The sequence below is a fragment of the Fringilla coelebs genome (genome assembly GCF_963513975.1).
Source record: "Fringilla coelebs genome assembly, chromosome: 18".
NCBI classification, from domain to species: domain Eukaryota; kingdom Metazoa; phylum Chordata; class Aves; order Passeriformes; family Fringillidae; genus Fringilla; species Fringilla coelebs.
Genome location: NC_140044.1, coordinates 9093381 through 9106274, shown reverse-complemented (window position 1 = coordinate 9106274; position 12894 = coordinate 9093381). Strand labels below are relative to the sequence as shown.

Genomic DNA, 12894 nt, shown 5'->3' with positions numbered 1-12894 from the left:
GAGCCAGTGGGAGCAGAGATGACCCCCTGCACAAGAGTCCCTGTCTGGGCTGGAAAATCAGGCAAGCTCCACACATGGGAAGACACTGCCTTTGGGCATTCACAGCTCACACACCTGCAGCTGGACTTGGATGGCTTCCCCAAAGTGTCACCTGCTCTTCAGCAGGGACAGAAGGGAGGCCACAGCCGCTGTGCTGCTGGTGAAGCTCTCCTCTGGTGCATCTCCTGAGAGGTCCCAGGACAGCAGATCTCCTGCTGCCAGAGGGATGTGGAAGCTGTGAATTTGGGTGTGAGACAGTTCCTGTGCTACCTTTGAGGTTCTCCTTGTGAAAAGTATCTACACAAATTTGCTTTTCTGTTCTGAGCAGGGATAAAAAGTTCCCGTGTGCCTTTCTGCAGCTGCCAAACGCTCCTCACTTTCTGCTTTTTCAATTAAACACATAGCAGGATGGGTAGGATAAAGGGGAGAGGCACAAGAATATTCTCCTGGCGTGTTTTCTTATGCCAACACATTGAGTCACATCTCTGCAGTGAGAAATATGATATAAAGACTTCGAGAAGGAGGTCAGGCAATGAATCTATGATTGCTGGGCTGGAATAGCAGGCGGTCTCTGTGGTTGTCTGTGCCATGTAAACTTCCTGGAGGTCAGCTGGGGATAGTGGTCCTAGCAGATTTGGGAGACAGATGTCCTGCTAGTAACTATCAGTCTCATACCAGCTCTGCTGCATCAGGAGCTTAGCTGACAAACTCTGCACCAGCCCACTGGCTGATCTGGGCCATGACTTTTCCTTTGTGGTTGAACATGCATATTTCTGGGGGAAAAAAATGCTAACACCTTCCTCCCAAAACAAGAACTTGGGCAGTGGGTTGCTGCGTCAGCTTCTGGATGGCCAGGACATCCTTCTCTCCAAGGTTTGAAGTCTCTTGGCGCAGCTCAGCTCTCCTCCAAGGACCTGTTTGCAGAAGAGCATTTGCCTTTTAAAGAGAGTCAGTAAGGTGGATCTGTCCCCTGTTGATCACTCTTCAGCAAAATCGGAGTACTCCAGTTTTGTTGAAAATAGCAGTTGGGAGATGGGCTGAGTTTGCCTGTTGTGCAGCTCAGGGGTCAAGTGTAGCTTAAAGGTTTTGAGTGGGACAGAGAGGAACAGAGAAATGGCACCAGCAGTCCTGAAACAGGAGCCATCTCTGACATGATTAGTTGAACAAGGAGATTTGGCAGATGTGTTTTCCTCTTGGCTAGATCTTTAACATTTTAATTTGCAAGTGAATGTGGCTTTTATCTGTGGCAGCTGTTGCTGAAGCAGCCCAGGTACAGCTTGCTTCAGTGCAGGGCTGTCTGGGCAAGAGGCTTTCCTCTTGAAAGAGTGGCAGAGCACTGGGAGGTCTTTTAGAGATAGACTGAGGCAGAGAAAAACCCCGTGTGCTGTTGTGGAGATCACCCAGAAGGGGATGCTCTGTTCATTGCTACACCCAGCATTTCCTTCCCAAAGGGATTTCAAATGTCATGCCACAGTATAAACCTGCCAGGACTTGAGCCCATGAGCTGTGAGTCAAAGACATCTCTCACTGCTAAAGGATCTGGTCAAGAAATATCTTCCTCCTGCCCTCCCTGTGAATATACAGGAGTGAGTCCCATAAAATGGGGAAAAGGCTTTTGTGGGGAGCAAGCAGAGCAAAAGAGACGTTCCTTCTGCATCCAGCAAGGCTTTCCTGTTACAGCACTCCTGCTGATTTGCTCCTGTTGGGTTTGGAGCCTTGATGTGCTGTTGGAGAAATACAGCCTTGTTTTTCAAACAACGTGTCCTTCCAGGTGGCACTTGGCCCAGTAAAGCTGCCGTGGAGTTGTAACCAGAGAGCTCTGTGATGTCCTGGAAAGAGTCTGCTCTGCTTCTCCCACATGTGTTTGGGAAAAACCAAGGACACATCCGTCCTTAAATGGGGGGAGAAACCCCTTTTGGGCTGGAAATTCTTGCCATTTTCATGCTCTGGATGTGCTTGTGGTCCCTGAGTCTTCCTTGCTGTAAAACTGCATTGCTGTCCTCTCTGATTTGCCTTTTGTCACCCAGCTGCTGTTAGGAGCTGTGATTGAGTGTAAGGTCACTGCTGCCTGTGAAATGGTCCTGAGGGTGGATTTGGAGCTTGTGAGCAGCAGAGGTGGCACTGAGAGCTGGGCATCTGCAAGCAGAGAGCACCTTGAGGCTGGGGATTATGCTGGGAGAAACCAACCTTTGGGCAGCTCTCCAGGGGAGGGTGGATCCAGCTCCAGGCTGTCCCAGGCCTCGTTCTTTCACACTGCTTGCAGGTCTTGCAAATACAACATGCCAGCAATTCATTCATGTTTCTACAACAAATTTTGGCATCAAGAGGTGCCTCCAGGAAGATATAAGTTGCCTGCATCTCTCCAAGTAGCTCTGGTTGCTTCATTGTCCCCTGGGGCAAAGCACACTTCAGTCTTCCTCCCTTGGTCCCACATGCATTTTTGTGCAGCCTTTCTCTCAGGCATGGGCCAGAAGGATGATGGCTTGCTGTCTTGCTGAGGACATCACAATTTTTTCCCCCATCCTCCAGCTCAAGGGTGCTCTTGCTGTCTTTGTGCTGTTGTCCTGGCAGAACTCAGGTGTCCTAAGTGAAAGGACTCAGGGCTGACACTCCTGGGATTTTGATTGGGTTTTTTGAAACTTTCATCAAATAAAACTGATGGAATTGAATTTCTCAAAACTGCCTGGTTGGGTGTCTGCAAAGAAAAGCTCTGCAGAGCAAAGGAGGGTCATGGAGAGGCAGATGAGGAGGGTGAATTTCAGCAATGTCATGTCTAGGGCTGCTCTACCATTGGCCAAGGCTTCCAGCACAGAAATAGGTGCTGTTAGCGTGGGTGGCATCAGTGCCCTGCACCCTGCCATGTGTGCCTGGACCTGTGGTGTGTGCCTCCTCCTTGCATAGCCCTGCTGTATGGGACAGCCCTCTGGCTTGGCTGGTGCTTCTCAGAGGCTCCCAGCTCTTCCCCACTCCTTGCAACTCATGGTGAGCCCTTGTCTTGGCTTCTTGCAGGGGCTGGAGCCAGCATGACTCCATTGCTTTGGTCCACAACCTGCCTTCCTCCTTGGGACACTACAGTCAGGGCTTTTCCTGGGCTGGGAATGCACTGCCACCTCTCCTTTCCCATCTGCTTCATCCCCTCTGCAGCTCAGCACAGAGAGCCCCCGTCCCTGTAACAGAAGGAGGGCAGGGAGCTGGCAGCATTCCTCACCCTGCTCCCTGCTGTGCCCTGTCCTGTGGCCTTGCCCAAGGCAGGGTGCACCCAGGTCCAACCTGCCACCATCTGGGTGAAGCAGAAGAGGAATATTCAGAGTATTTCTGTTAACCTGTAGCCAGGAGAGAGCTGCCAAGGAGGCCACGCTGAAACCTGAGGCGGCTGTTTTTCCTGAGACTCAGCATTTGGCAGGGAGAGCAGACGGACAAGTGGTGGAGCAGGGAGGGATGCAATTGCCCTGGGGAGCAGCATTGCCAGTGGAGGTGCCCAGGGAAGGTGTGCTGGCTTACCTGTTTGTCTCTGGGGATCCATCTCCATGTCCTCCTTGGCTGAGATCACGTGTAGAGTGAAGAGGAGGTGACCCTTCTGTCCTTACACGTGGCTCTCCCCTCGGTCACCCTCCTTGTATCACACACTGACCATCTCCTTCAGCAGTGAAGAGCAATAACTGTTTCTCCCACTGAGAAGTGGGAGAATTTGCCCAGAAATGTCAGGAACGGTCCAAACACCCTCTCAGCTCGTCTGCAGGGTTTGGCTGAGCCAGCCCAGGCAGCAGCACTCACCTTGCCTGGATCTTTTTGCCTTTATAGCTCGCTGTTATCTCAAGGTCTCTGGCGGTGCAGGTGGTGTTTGCCTTGCCCTGCAGCACCTGCCTGCCAGCCGCTGCCTTCCCACCACGGCCCTCCCACTGCTGCAGGGCATGGAGGGGGTGCTGTGACCCTCAGGTGGGAGCAGTGCCTCTGCAGGGATGCAGGGCAGCCCAGGGAAGTGAGGGTGGAGGGGAGTTCCCAAGTGCAGGATGGTGGGAGAGATACTGGGGGGCTTTTGTCCTATCACCTTTGCTTCCCCATCCCTTTGCTGCTGGGGCAGGACTGGGCATTAAATTGAATCAGGGACCAGGACTCTGTCCCAGCCTGGTCTCTGCTGCCAGGCAGAATATGACTGAGCTGCCATGCCCTGCCCTGTCCAGGCAGCATCAGCCCTTCCAGCTGTGGGGAGAGCCAAGAATTAATCCTGAGATGAGTTAAAAATAGATCAGTTGTGAACTGGTTTTCTCCTTCTTGGTTCCTGGCCCGACAGCTCATTCCTCCCTCTGGGCTGTCTTTGAAACTCTCTGGATGCTGTGAGACACAGGCTCCATAGCAGCCTGCCACTGCAGGGAGGTGTGGAGAGAAGGGAGCTGCAGAAATGTTCTAGGTGGCACAGCTGTCCCAAAAATATTTAGTGTTTTGTGAGTGCTTTCTCCCAGGAAAGAAGCAGTGCTGGAAGAAGAATCTGCTAAATAAATGGGGAAACAAAGCTGGGGGAGGAGAACTGTTTGCCCCTTTGCTTGCATATGGTGAGGGGCACAGGTGTCTGAGCCATCCTGGCCACAAAGCTCATCTCTGCCCCCTGGGAAAGACCTGCCAGGCTGCTGTCCCTGCTCATCCCCTCAGCCAGAGCGATCCCACTGGTCCTGCACGGCTCTGCAGGAGCTCCTGGCGCTGCTGCAGATTCACCGTGTCCCGTGGTGGGCTCTCCCCTCCAGGGAAAGGCCATGTCTCTCACTTGGAGAAGGGTGTTCTGGATCCCAGTATCCTCCAGTACCCCTTTTCTGCCCTCCTAATTCTCTAATGTAGTTTTCCAGGTGTGAACACTGAGTCTCGAGACAGTTTTAAGATGCAGCTGTGAAACCTATTATCAGTGTCCCTGCTATCAAAGACATGGTGTTCAGGGCTGCACGTAACCACTGAGCAATTAAACAGCAACCCTGGTGATGAATTACAGCTGAGACCTCCTGGGGCTAAATAAATACCGGCTGATAACTACCGATAAAATGAATTTTTCTGTGTTTTTTCTTAAAAGCGCCCTTTATCCAAGCCCAGTCCTGGCACTGCACATGTCCTGGGGAGAGTCACATTATCTGTGGCATTTCCATCCTTAGCACCTTGGGTTTCCAACCAGAGCTGGAATAGAAATAAACTAAATAAATCCATGTCCCTGCAGGAGCCAGGAAAGGCAAGGCAAGACAACACAGACGTGGGCAGGGAGGGAGAGAAGTGAGAAGCTGAGGTTTTGGGTAACAAGTTTAAATATCTTTTCCCCCACTGATTCCACCCTAAAGACATGAAAAAACTGTTGAGGTGCAGAGTATCCCTTGGAAAAACCTTTAGGAGAGGGAGAGGTGCAGAGTGCTGGTGGCAGAGTGGTGGGGACCCTGAGGGGATTGAAGGAAGCAGCAGCTGGCAGTGCTTCACCCAGTTCCTGCCTGGGGGAGAGGGGTGAGCCCCCCTGCACAGGCACCCTCACACCCTCTGCCTGCAGAGCCTTCTGCTCTCCCAAGGGGGTTTGGAAACAGGCAGGGAATGGAACTTCTTGGAAAAATGATCTTTGCCTGTGACTTTGAGAGGCTTCTGAGCAGGTGTTGTCTGTGCTGGTGTTTCATCTGGGGGCTTCCAGGAGTGTCAGGAGGGCTGGTGCCCTGCATCCCTGCGTGCGGCTTTCCCACTCTCCACTGGCTGCAGAGAACAGCCACACAGTCAGGGAAAAAGCATTTGGCTGAACATCCCATCTGCCTGGTTTGCAAGTGAAAATAAGGCTTGTCCAATGGCCAGCTCCACCCAGAGCAGAAAATCAGACCCTTTGGCAGAGGGTTGCTACTGTAATGAAATTGAGATGTGCTGAGACTGCCAGTCCTTGGAACAGGAAAGATTCCATGTGGATTCAGAGAAGCTTGGGGATGGATCTGTCAAAACTGCTGCTCTTTAGGGTTTTTGGCACTGCCTGGGGACACCCACCTCAGGACAACGTTGCCCTGTTGGCTGAGCTCACCCTCAGCACTGGTTGCACCTTGTCTTCTCTCTGCAGCACATCCTTCCAGCACTGGAACTGTGTGCTCTCCCAGAGCCATCATGAAGCTCCTGCCTGCTGCCCCTCTCCTCCTGCTTCTCCTGACAACACTGGAAGCCAGACCAAAACCTGCAGGTGAGCCCTGGCTGGTGGGGAGTGCATGGAGGGGAGAGAAGTGAGGACATAGGGCACTGGAGCCCTCAGAGGACAGTTTGCTGTGTGATGTGGGGGGACATGATGCCTCTTCCTTGGGAGCATCCCCAGGAGGATGGAGGATCCTCCCAGTAGTGGGACACAAACTTCCTGGTCCCAACATGGTGGCTTTGGTGCTGCTTGCTCTGGGCACCTCCTCAGCTGTGACGCAGCCCTGCCCAGGGCTTGTCACCCTCTAGGCCATGGGCTGTGACCTTGGCAGGAGACAGCTCTAAGGAGAAGCCTCGTTCTTGCTTGACTCACCAGCTGCAGGAGGCAAAGCAAACACAGAGGTTCCAGCCACGCTCCTCCCAGGACAGAGAGATCTAAATCAATTTTAGTTTAAAAACTGTGAAGGCACCAAATGGAGAAAGGAGCAGGTATGTCTCAGAGACCTTCAGAGCAGCTGAGATTGGTATAATTTCAAAGGCACTGAAAGCATTTCCTTATGATTAGGGCCCAATTCTCCTGGCATTTCACATGCTGAACACTCTCTCAGTTTGCCCTGGAGGTGGCATCCTTATGTGCAAGAGAAGCTCTTTGACTCAATCTCCACCAAGTGTGAGCCCTTAGCTTTACTTTTGTCTCATTTTTTGCCCTTAGAAAAACCACAACCACATGAACCCCCAGCCAGTGCAGTTTTCCCCAGCCTGTTGGCCCTGCTTCCTGTTTGCCACCACCTTCTGTAGATTCACTGGGCAGTGAATTCCGGTGTTTGGTGGCTGCCCAAACCTCATCAGCAGTAGGCAGAGCCCTCTGTGCTCCCGGCAGACAGCCACAGGACTGAGCCTTCTCTTTGCCTTCCCCTCAGCCCTGAAGTGCAGGACGGGTCCCCTGGACATCGTGTTCGTGATCGACAGCTCGCGCAGCGTGCGCCCCTTCGAGTTCGAGACCATGCGGCGCTTCATGATGGACATCATCAGCAACCTGGACGTGGGCCCCAACGCCACGCGGGTGGGTGAGCTGCTCCTCTGGGGGACCCCCGGGGCATCCCCAGGTAACAGATCCCAGTCTGTTCACTGGCAGCACCAGGCTGGCAAGGAGTCTCCACACAGCTGCTGAGGGTGCTGATTAGATGGGGGTTTACTGGGGGTCCCACCCCCGGGAGCTGCATGGTTTCTGAGTGTGAAAAACGCCAATCACTTGTTTTTAAAATTTTAAAAGTTTAATAGTGATAAAATGGTTATAAAAATAAATAGTAATACAATTAGAGTAATAATAATGTGGACAATTTGAATTAGGACAATATGAGACAATAGAAACAAAGAGTTACAGGTGTCCGGGTACCTTTTCTGGGCAGCATAAACCCAAAAAAGGACACCGTTAACAGAGGACTAACCCTTAAAAACAACAGCCTGTTGCATATTCATACACCTCATCCATGATGCATAAATTCCATTCAAACACAGGATTCTGTCTGGTCATCATCAAGTTCTTCCTTGTAATCCCAATGGCATCATCCTGCCCAAGTGAGGCAGAAAGAAGTTCGTTTCTCCTGATAATGGAGCAATAAATTCTCTTTCTCTGAAAGATTTAGGTGTCCTGTGACTGCTATCTTGGTGCAAGTCCTTTCTTTAGAAAAAAGTATCCTACATAGCATAGTTTCTATTTTAATATTTTGTTATAACTATATTTAACACACTACTTACGAGAATTAACACAGCATTACTTTCTAACATAGAACATTCATTTAAATATTTGCGAAAAACCAGTCATAAAATACGCATTTTTCACATGAGGGAGAAGAGGGAGAGCCTAGGGAGCAAAGGGGCCAAGAGAGAGGAAAGGGCGAAGAGGCTTCTCGTGTCCCTCGCACAGCTTAACAGGGAGATTCAGGGTGGGTGCAGAATAAGCCTTGGGCCAGTGGGATTACAGATCCGTGATACTTCAGGGGAGGATCACAGGCTTGGAACAAACTGTACATTTTCAAGGGGTGAGACAGAGCATTTAACTGAAATGTAACCCCACGACAGGTTGGGGTGATCCAGTACTCCAGCCAGGTGCAGAACATCTTCTCCCTCAAGACCTTCTTCACGCGGGCAGACATGGAGAGGGCCATCAACAGCATCGTCCCGCTGGCCCAGGGCACCATGACGGGGCTGGCCATCCAGTACGCCATGAACGTGGCCTTCAGCACGCAGGAGGGCGCGCGCCCCCCGCACAAGAGGGTCCCCCGCATCGCCATCATCGTCACCGACGGGCGGCCCCAGGACCGCGTCACCGAGGTGGCCACGCAGGCCCGCGGCGCTGGCATCGAGATCTACGCCGTGGGCATCCAGCGGGCTGACATGAACTCCCTGCGGGCCATGGCCTCCCCGCCGCTGGAGGAGCACGTCTTCCTGGTGGAGTCCTTCGAGCTCATCCAGCAGTTTGCCAAGCAGTTCCAGGACAAGCTTTGTGGTGGGTGAGAGCTGCTGCTGCTGCTGAGTGGCAAGGGGGGCCCTGGTGTCTGCTCCTCACCCAGGCCAGACCTTCAGAGGGGTGTTTGGGGTGGCTGCCCCTGCCAGAAGCAGGGTGGATGGGGGAGCAACCTCCCCAGTGAGGTGCCAGGACAGGGCACTGCACAGTGTCTGTGTCTGTGCCCTGGAAATCAGTGGGTGAGCACTGGGGCTGTGTCACACTGGCTTCTGCTGCAGGAACAGGGTCCCCATGTGTCTGGCATGCCTGTGGGCCACTCTGATGCCTGTTCTGTCTTGCAGGGGTGGACATGTGCGTGGAGCGGGAGCACGGCTGCCAGCACAGCTGCGTCAGCACCCCTGGCTCCTTCTACTGCGAGTGCAACCCAGGCTACAGGCTCAATGTGGATGGAAAGACCTGTTCCCGTAAAAACTCTTTTTATTTTCTGAACTTTCATAGGCAGCTTGTAGTTATGGGTCCCACGGGGGGAAGCTGGCACACAGCAGAGGATTCAGGGAGGCCAGCAGCAGCCTGGGTGCTCTGTTCAGTGGGCCCACTGCCTCCCAGGTCTGTAATGCCTGCAGACATTCAGCACTGCTAAATCCTGCCCACCTCTCTGAGATGGGACACTCGTGACTTCTGTGGGCACAACCAGCTGCCTGTCAGCTGAGGGGGTCCAGGCAGTGAGTACCAGAGGGTTTCACACCCCATCACCAAAGCGCGCAGTGCTTTTCCCCTGGATTTTAGTGCAAAGCCATGTTAGTTGGTCTGACCACCACACCAGATTCTTCTTGTTTCACGGTGCTGAGGGCTGCTTGGAAGGCCTGGAGCAGCCCTGCCCTGCTGCCCCAGGGAGGCTGGGACAGGAGGGTGATGGGTGTCCCGTTGGAGGCTGGGTCAGGAGAGTGATGGGTGTCCCCTTGGAGGCTGGCTCAGGAGGGTGATGGGTGTCCCCTTGGAGGCTGGCTCAGGAGGGTGATGGGTGTCCCGTTGCCCCACAGCCATCGATGCCTGTGCAGATGGGAGGCACGGCTGCCAGCACCACTGCGTCAGCCTGCGGGGCTCCTACTCCTGCCGCTGCCGGCCGGGTTACTACCTCAGCCACAACAAGAGGAGCTGCACGAGTAAGTGGCTGTCACCCTCCCTGTCCCTTCTTTGTTTGCTTCCCCTTCTCTGTCTCTTCTTGCCTTTTCCCTTCTGCCGTCGCTCTCCTTGTCTCCGCAGTGATTGATTACTGCAGCTTTGGGAACCACAGCTGCCAGCATGAGTGTGTGAGCATCCCCAACGGGCACTACTGCCGCTGCCGCAGCGGCTTCACGCTCCAGCCCGACAGCAAGTCCTGCAGGGGTAGGTCCCTGTGTGCTGCACAGCCCAGGCTGTGTCTATAGCACGTGCCTTTATGTCCTGCTGAGCCTCCAGGGAAGGGCTGTTCCCAGACCACCCTGAATGGGGATAACCCCATGCCCTCGGCTTGTCTTCCAGCCACTGACCTCTGCAACGGGGTGGATCACGGCTGTGAGTTCAAGTGTGTGAGCACAGAGGGCTCCTACCACTGCGTGTGCCCTGAGGGCCAGCAGCTCCAGGCTGACGGCAAGACATGCAGCAGTGAGTACTGGCACACAGCCCTTGACATTCCCTTTATCTGGGCTCTGTGCTCCTGGAGAGAGCTCACCTGAAACTGGGCTGGGGGGCTCTGTCACCACTTGGGACTCTAAGCTAGGCTGGAAGAAGGTGGAGAGCTGGCTGTGGCTGGGGGAACAGCCTGGCTGCTGTGGGGATGGATGCCTGTGTCCCCAGAGACATGGCCCAGAAGATGCAACAGCTTTAAGGAAAACTTTGGGAAAAGAGAAACCTAGGAAAGACTTTCATGGGGTGTTGGGATATCAGTGGAAGTTTTTGGGCTGAGTCAGTCGGGCATAGTCTGCTCTCCTTCCCAGCTGCAGTTCCAGGGTGTTCCCACAGTGTCCTGACGCCCCAGAGCTCAGCCCCAGCCCGTCACTGTGACAGTGGCCATGGCCAGGCTGCTCCTGTCACCCTCCCCTGTGCCTGCAGAGTGTGGAGCTGGGCACGTCGACCTGGTGATGGTGATCGACGGTTCCAAGAGTGTGCGGCCCCAGAACTTTGAGCTGGTGAAGCAGTTTGTGAACCGTGTTGTGGACCTGCTGGAGGTGTCCCCCCAGGGCACCCGGGTGGGGCTGGTGCAGTACTCCAGCCGCGTGCGCACCGAGTTCCCCCTCAACAAGTACCACAGCGCCGATGAGATCAAGAAGGCGGTGATGGATGTGGAGTACATGGAGAAAGGCACCATGACAGGCCTGGCCCTCAAGCACATGGTGGAGCACAGCTTCTCTGAGCTGGAAGGTGCCAGGCCTCTCTCCCACAACATCCCCAGAATCGGGCTGGTCTTCACAGATGGACGCTCCCAGGATGACATCACTGAATGGGCCAAGAGAGCAAAGGAATCAGGTGAAGGGGGGGTTGGGAACCCCAAATTTCAGTGTTTTGGGCATCCTGGGGTGGTGTCTTGGTGTGGCTGTCTCAGTGAAAAGCTGCAGCATCCAGCCTTTTGTATTAACCCCTCCATCCCATGGCAGATGTGCTCTGTTGTGGCCACAGGGTGCTCTGAGCAGCATCCTTCATGCAGCAGCCTCCACCACCACAGCGCTGCCATGCTCCTGCCTGTCCTTCCCAAATTCCTGCTGTGTATTTGGGAAGCCCAGAGAAAATCCTGCCTCCTTGCCTTTGCTCCCACTGGGCTTGCTGCAGGGTGGCCAGCACAGTGCTCAGGATTTGTCCTTGTCACGCAGGGATTGTCATGTTTGCTGTGGGTGTTGGAAAAGCTGTGGAAGAAGAGCTGAGAGCCATCGCCTCTGAGCCAGTGGAGCAGCACTTCTCCTATTCAGCAGACTTCACCACCATGACCCACCTTGTGGAGAATTTCTCCCTGAACATGTGCCCAGGTGGGTGCTCCTGGCCCCAGCAGGGGACGTAACCCCAAGCTGGGGAAAACCCTTTTGTCCCCACAGAGCCAGCGGGGTGGTTGGTGTGTCTGTCACCCTGTGTCAAGCACCCCAAGGCTGAGCTGAGCTGGTGTGAGCCCAGACTGTCACAGGATCTCTCCAGGCTGTTGTGGGTGTAGATGTGGGTCTCTGGAGGGGATTTGGAAGAGAAGGTGGAGCTGGGGGAATTAATTAAAAAGCAGGAGGGGTTAATACAAAAGTGTTAATGTCATCAACCACCCCAGTGCCATTGCATGGGCAGAAGTTGGGAGTGGCACCCTGCCTTGTGGGATGCTCTGAAGGTGGCCTGTGCACCTTGTTCAGACCTGTGCTCCTGCTGCTGCCAGGTTACTGTGAGGGTCTCCCTGCCCTGGGACAGGCTGGGGCTCCCCAGTGCCCTTGAGACCCCCACAGGGCTGCAGAAACAGAGCCAATGTGCCCTCTGCCACTCCAGCTTGAAGACAAAGTGATGCCAGCACTAGCTGTCCTCGGCACACTGTGCCCACATGTGTGATAGCTCTGTGGGATGCCTGGCAGAGAGATTGCTGGGTCACCAGGGCAGCCTGACAGAAAGCAGAGAGGCTGAAAGAAGGAGGCAAAACGGTGGGGAGACCCTGAGCCCCAGTGGGTGGCTGCAGGGACAAGGGACCTGTCTGGGAGCAAGGGAGAGCAGGCACTGTGGGGCCATGGTGTGACAGCAGCCAAACCCCTGTGACAGAGGAGGGCAAAGGGGAGACGGAGATCCGCAGCCCGTGCGAGTGCGAGGCACTGGTGCAGTTCCAGACCAACACCGTGGCCATCCTGCAGAGCCTGACCGAGAAAAATATCCTTTGGGGTGATGCCTGGGCTTGTCAGGGGGCTGAGGACACAGCACACATGGGGAGGGAGGGATAGCTAAATGGGAGAGGGGAAATTTTAAGCCCTTTGCCCAGCAGACTGCCTGGCTCACGCTGTTTCCTTAGCACGTTCACTTGCTCAGATGACAGCCAGACTTGAAGACCTGGAAAAGCAGATTGCCAACAAGAAGTGATCCTGGCAGAGGGCTGCAGTGCTCAGCAGGGCACAGGATGGATGTACAGTAGCTACATGACATTGTTATTGCTAGGTTATTGTAAAGCATCAGTGTTTGTTCTTGTGTTGCAAAATCCCCAGGGGGCTGTATTTAAAAATCCCAAAAATCCTAAAAGCACACAAAAAGGAGCTTGAAAAAAGCCCCTGCAACAAAGC

General features: G+C 54.1%; 2 protein-coding genes across 2 annotated transcripts in view; one reads left to right on the top strand and one right to left on the bottom strand.

The window, feature by feature from the left end:
• The window catches only part of RBPJL (recombination signal binding protein for immunoglobulin kappa J region like), a gene marked incomplete at both ends in the record, with an annotated part of 19150 nt that extends 15582 nt beyond the window's left edge, over positions 1–3568 (bottom strand). Inside the window, one exon of the mRNA XM_084217995.1 lies at positions 3541–3568. Within this exon, the coding sequence (XP_084074121.1) occupies positions 3541–3568 (28 nt within the window). The remainder of the gene's footprint in view (positions 1–3540) is intronic.
• MATN4 (matrilin 4) overlaps positions 1–12894 on the top strand; it is a 16442-nt gene extending 3548 nt beyond the window's left edge. The window contains exons 2-12 of the mRNA XM_084217994.1: positions 6098–6214; positions 7083–7225; positions 8245–8671; positions 8971–9093; positions 9670–9792; positions 9893–10015; positions 10151–10273; positions 10721–11134; positions 11476–11628; positions 12386–12490; positions 12639–12894. Of these exons, the coding sequence (XP_084074120.1) occupies positions 6142–6214; positions 7083–7225; positions 8245–8671; positions 8971–9093; positions 9670–9792; positions 9893–10015; positions 10151–10273; positions 10721–11134; positions 11476–11628; positions 12386–12490; positions 12639–12697 (1866 nt within the window). The 5' untranslated portion in view covers positions 6098–6141 and the 3' untranslated portion in view covers positions 12698–12894. The remainder of the gene's footprint in view (positions 1–6097; positions 6215–7082; positions 7226–8244; positions 8672–8970; positions 9094–9669; positions 9793–9892; positions 10016–10150; positions 10274–10720; positions 11135–11475; positions 11629–12385; positions 12491–12638) is intronic.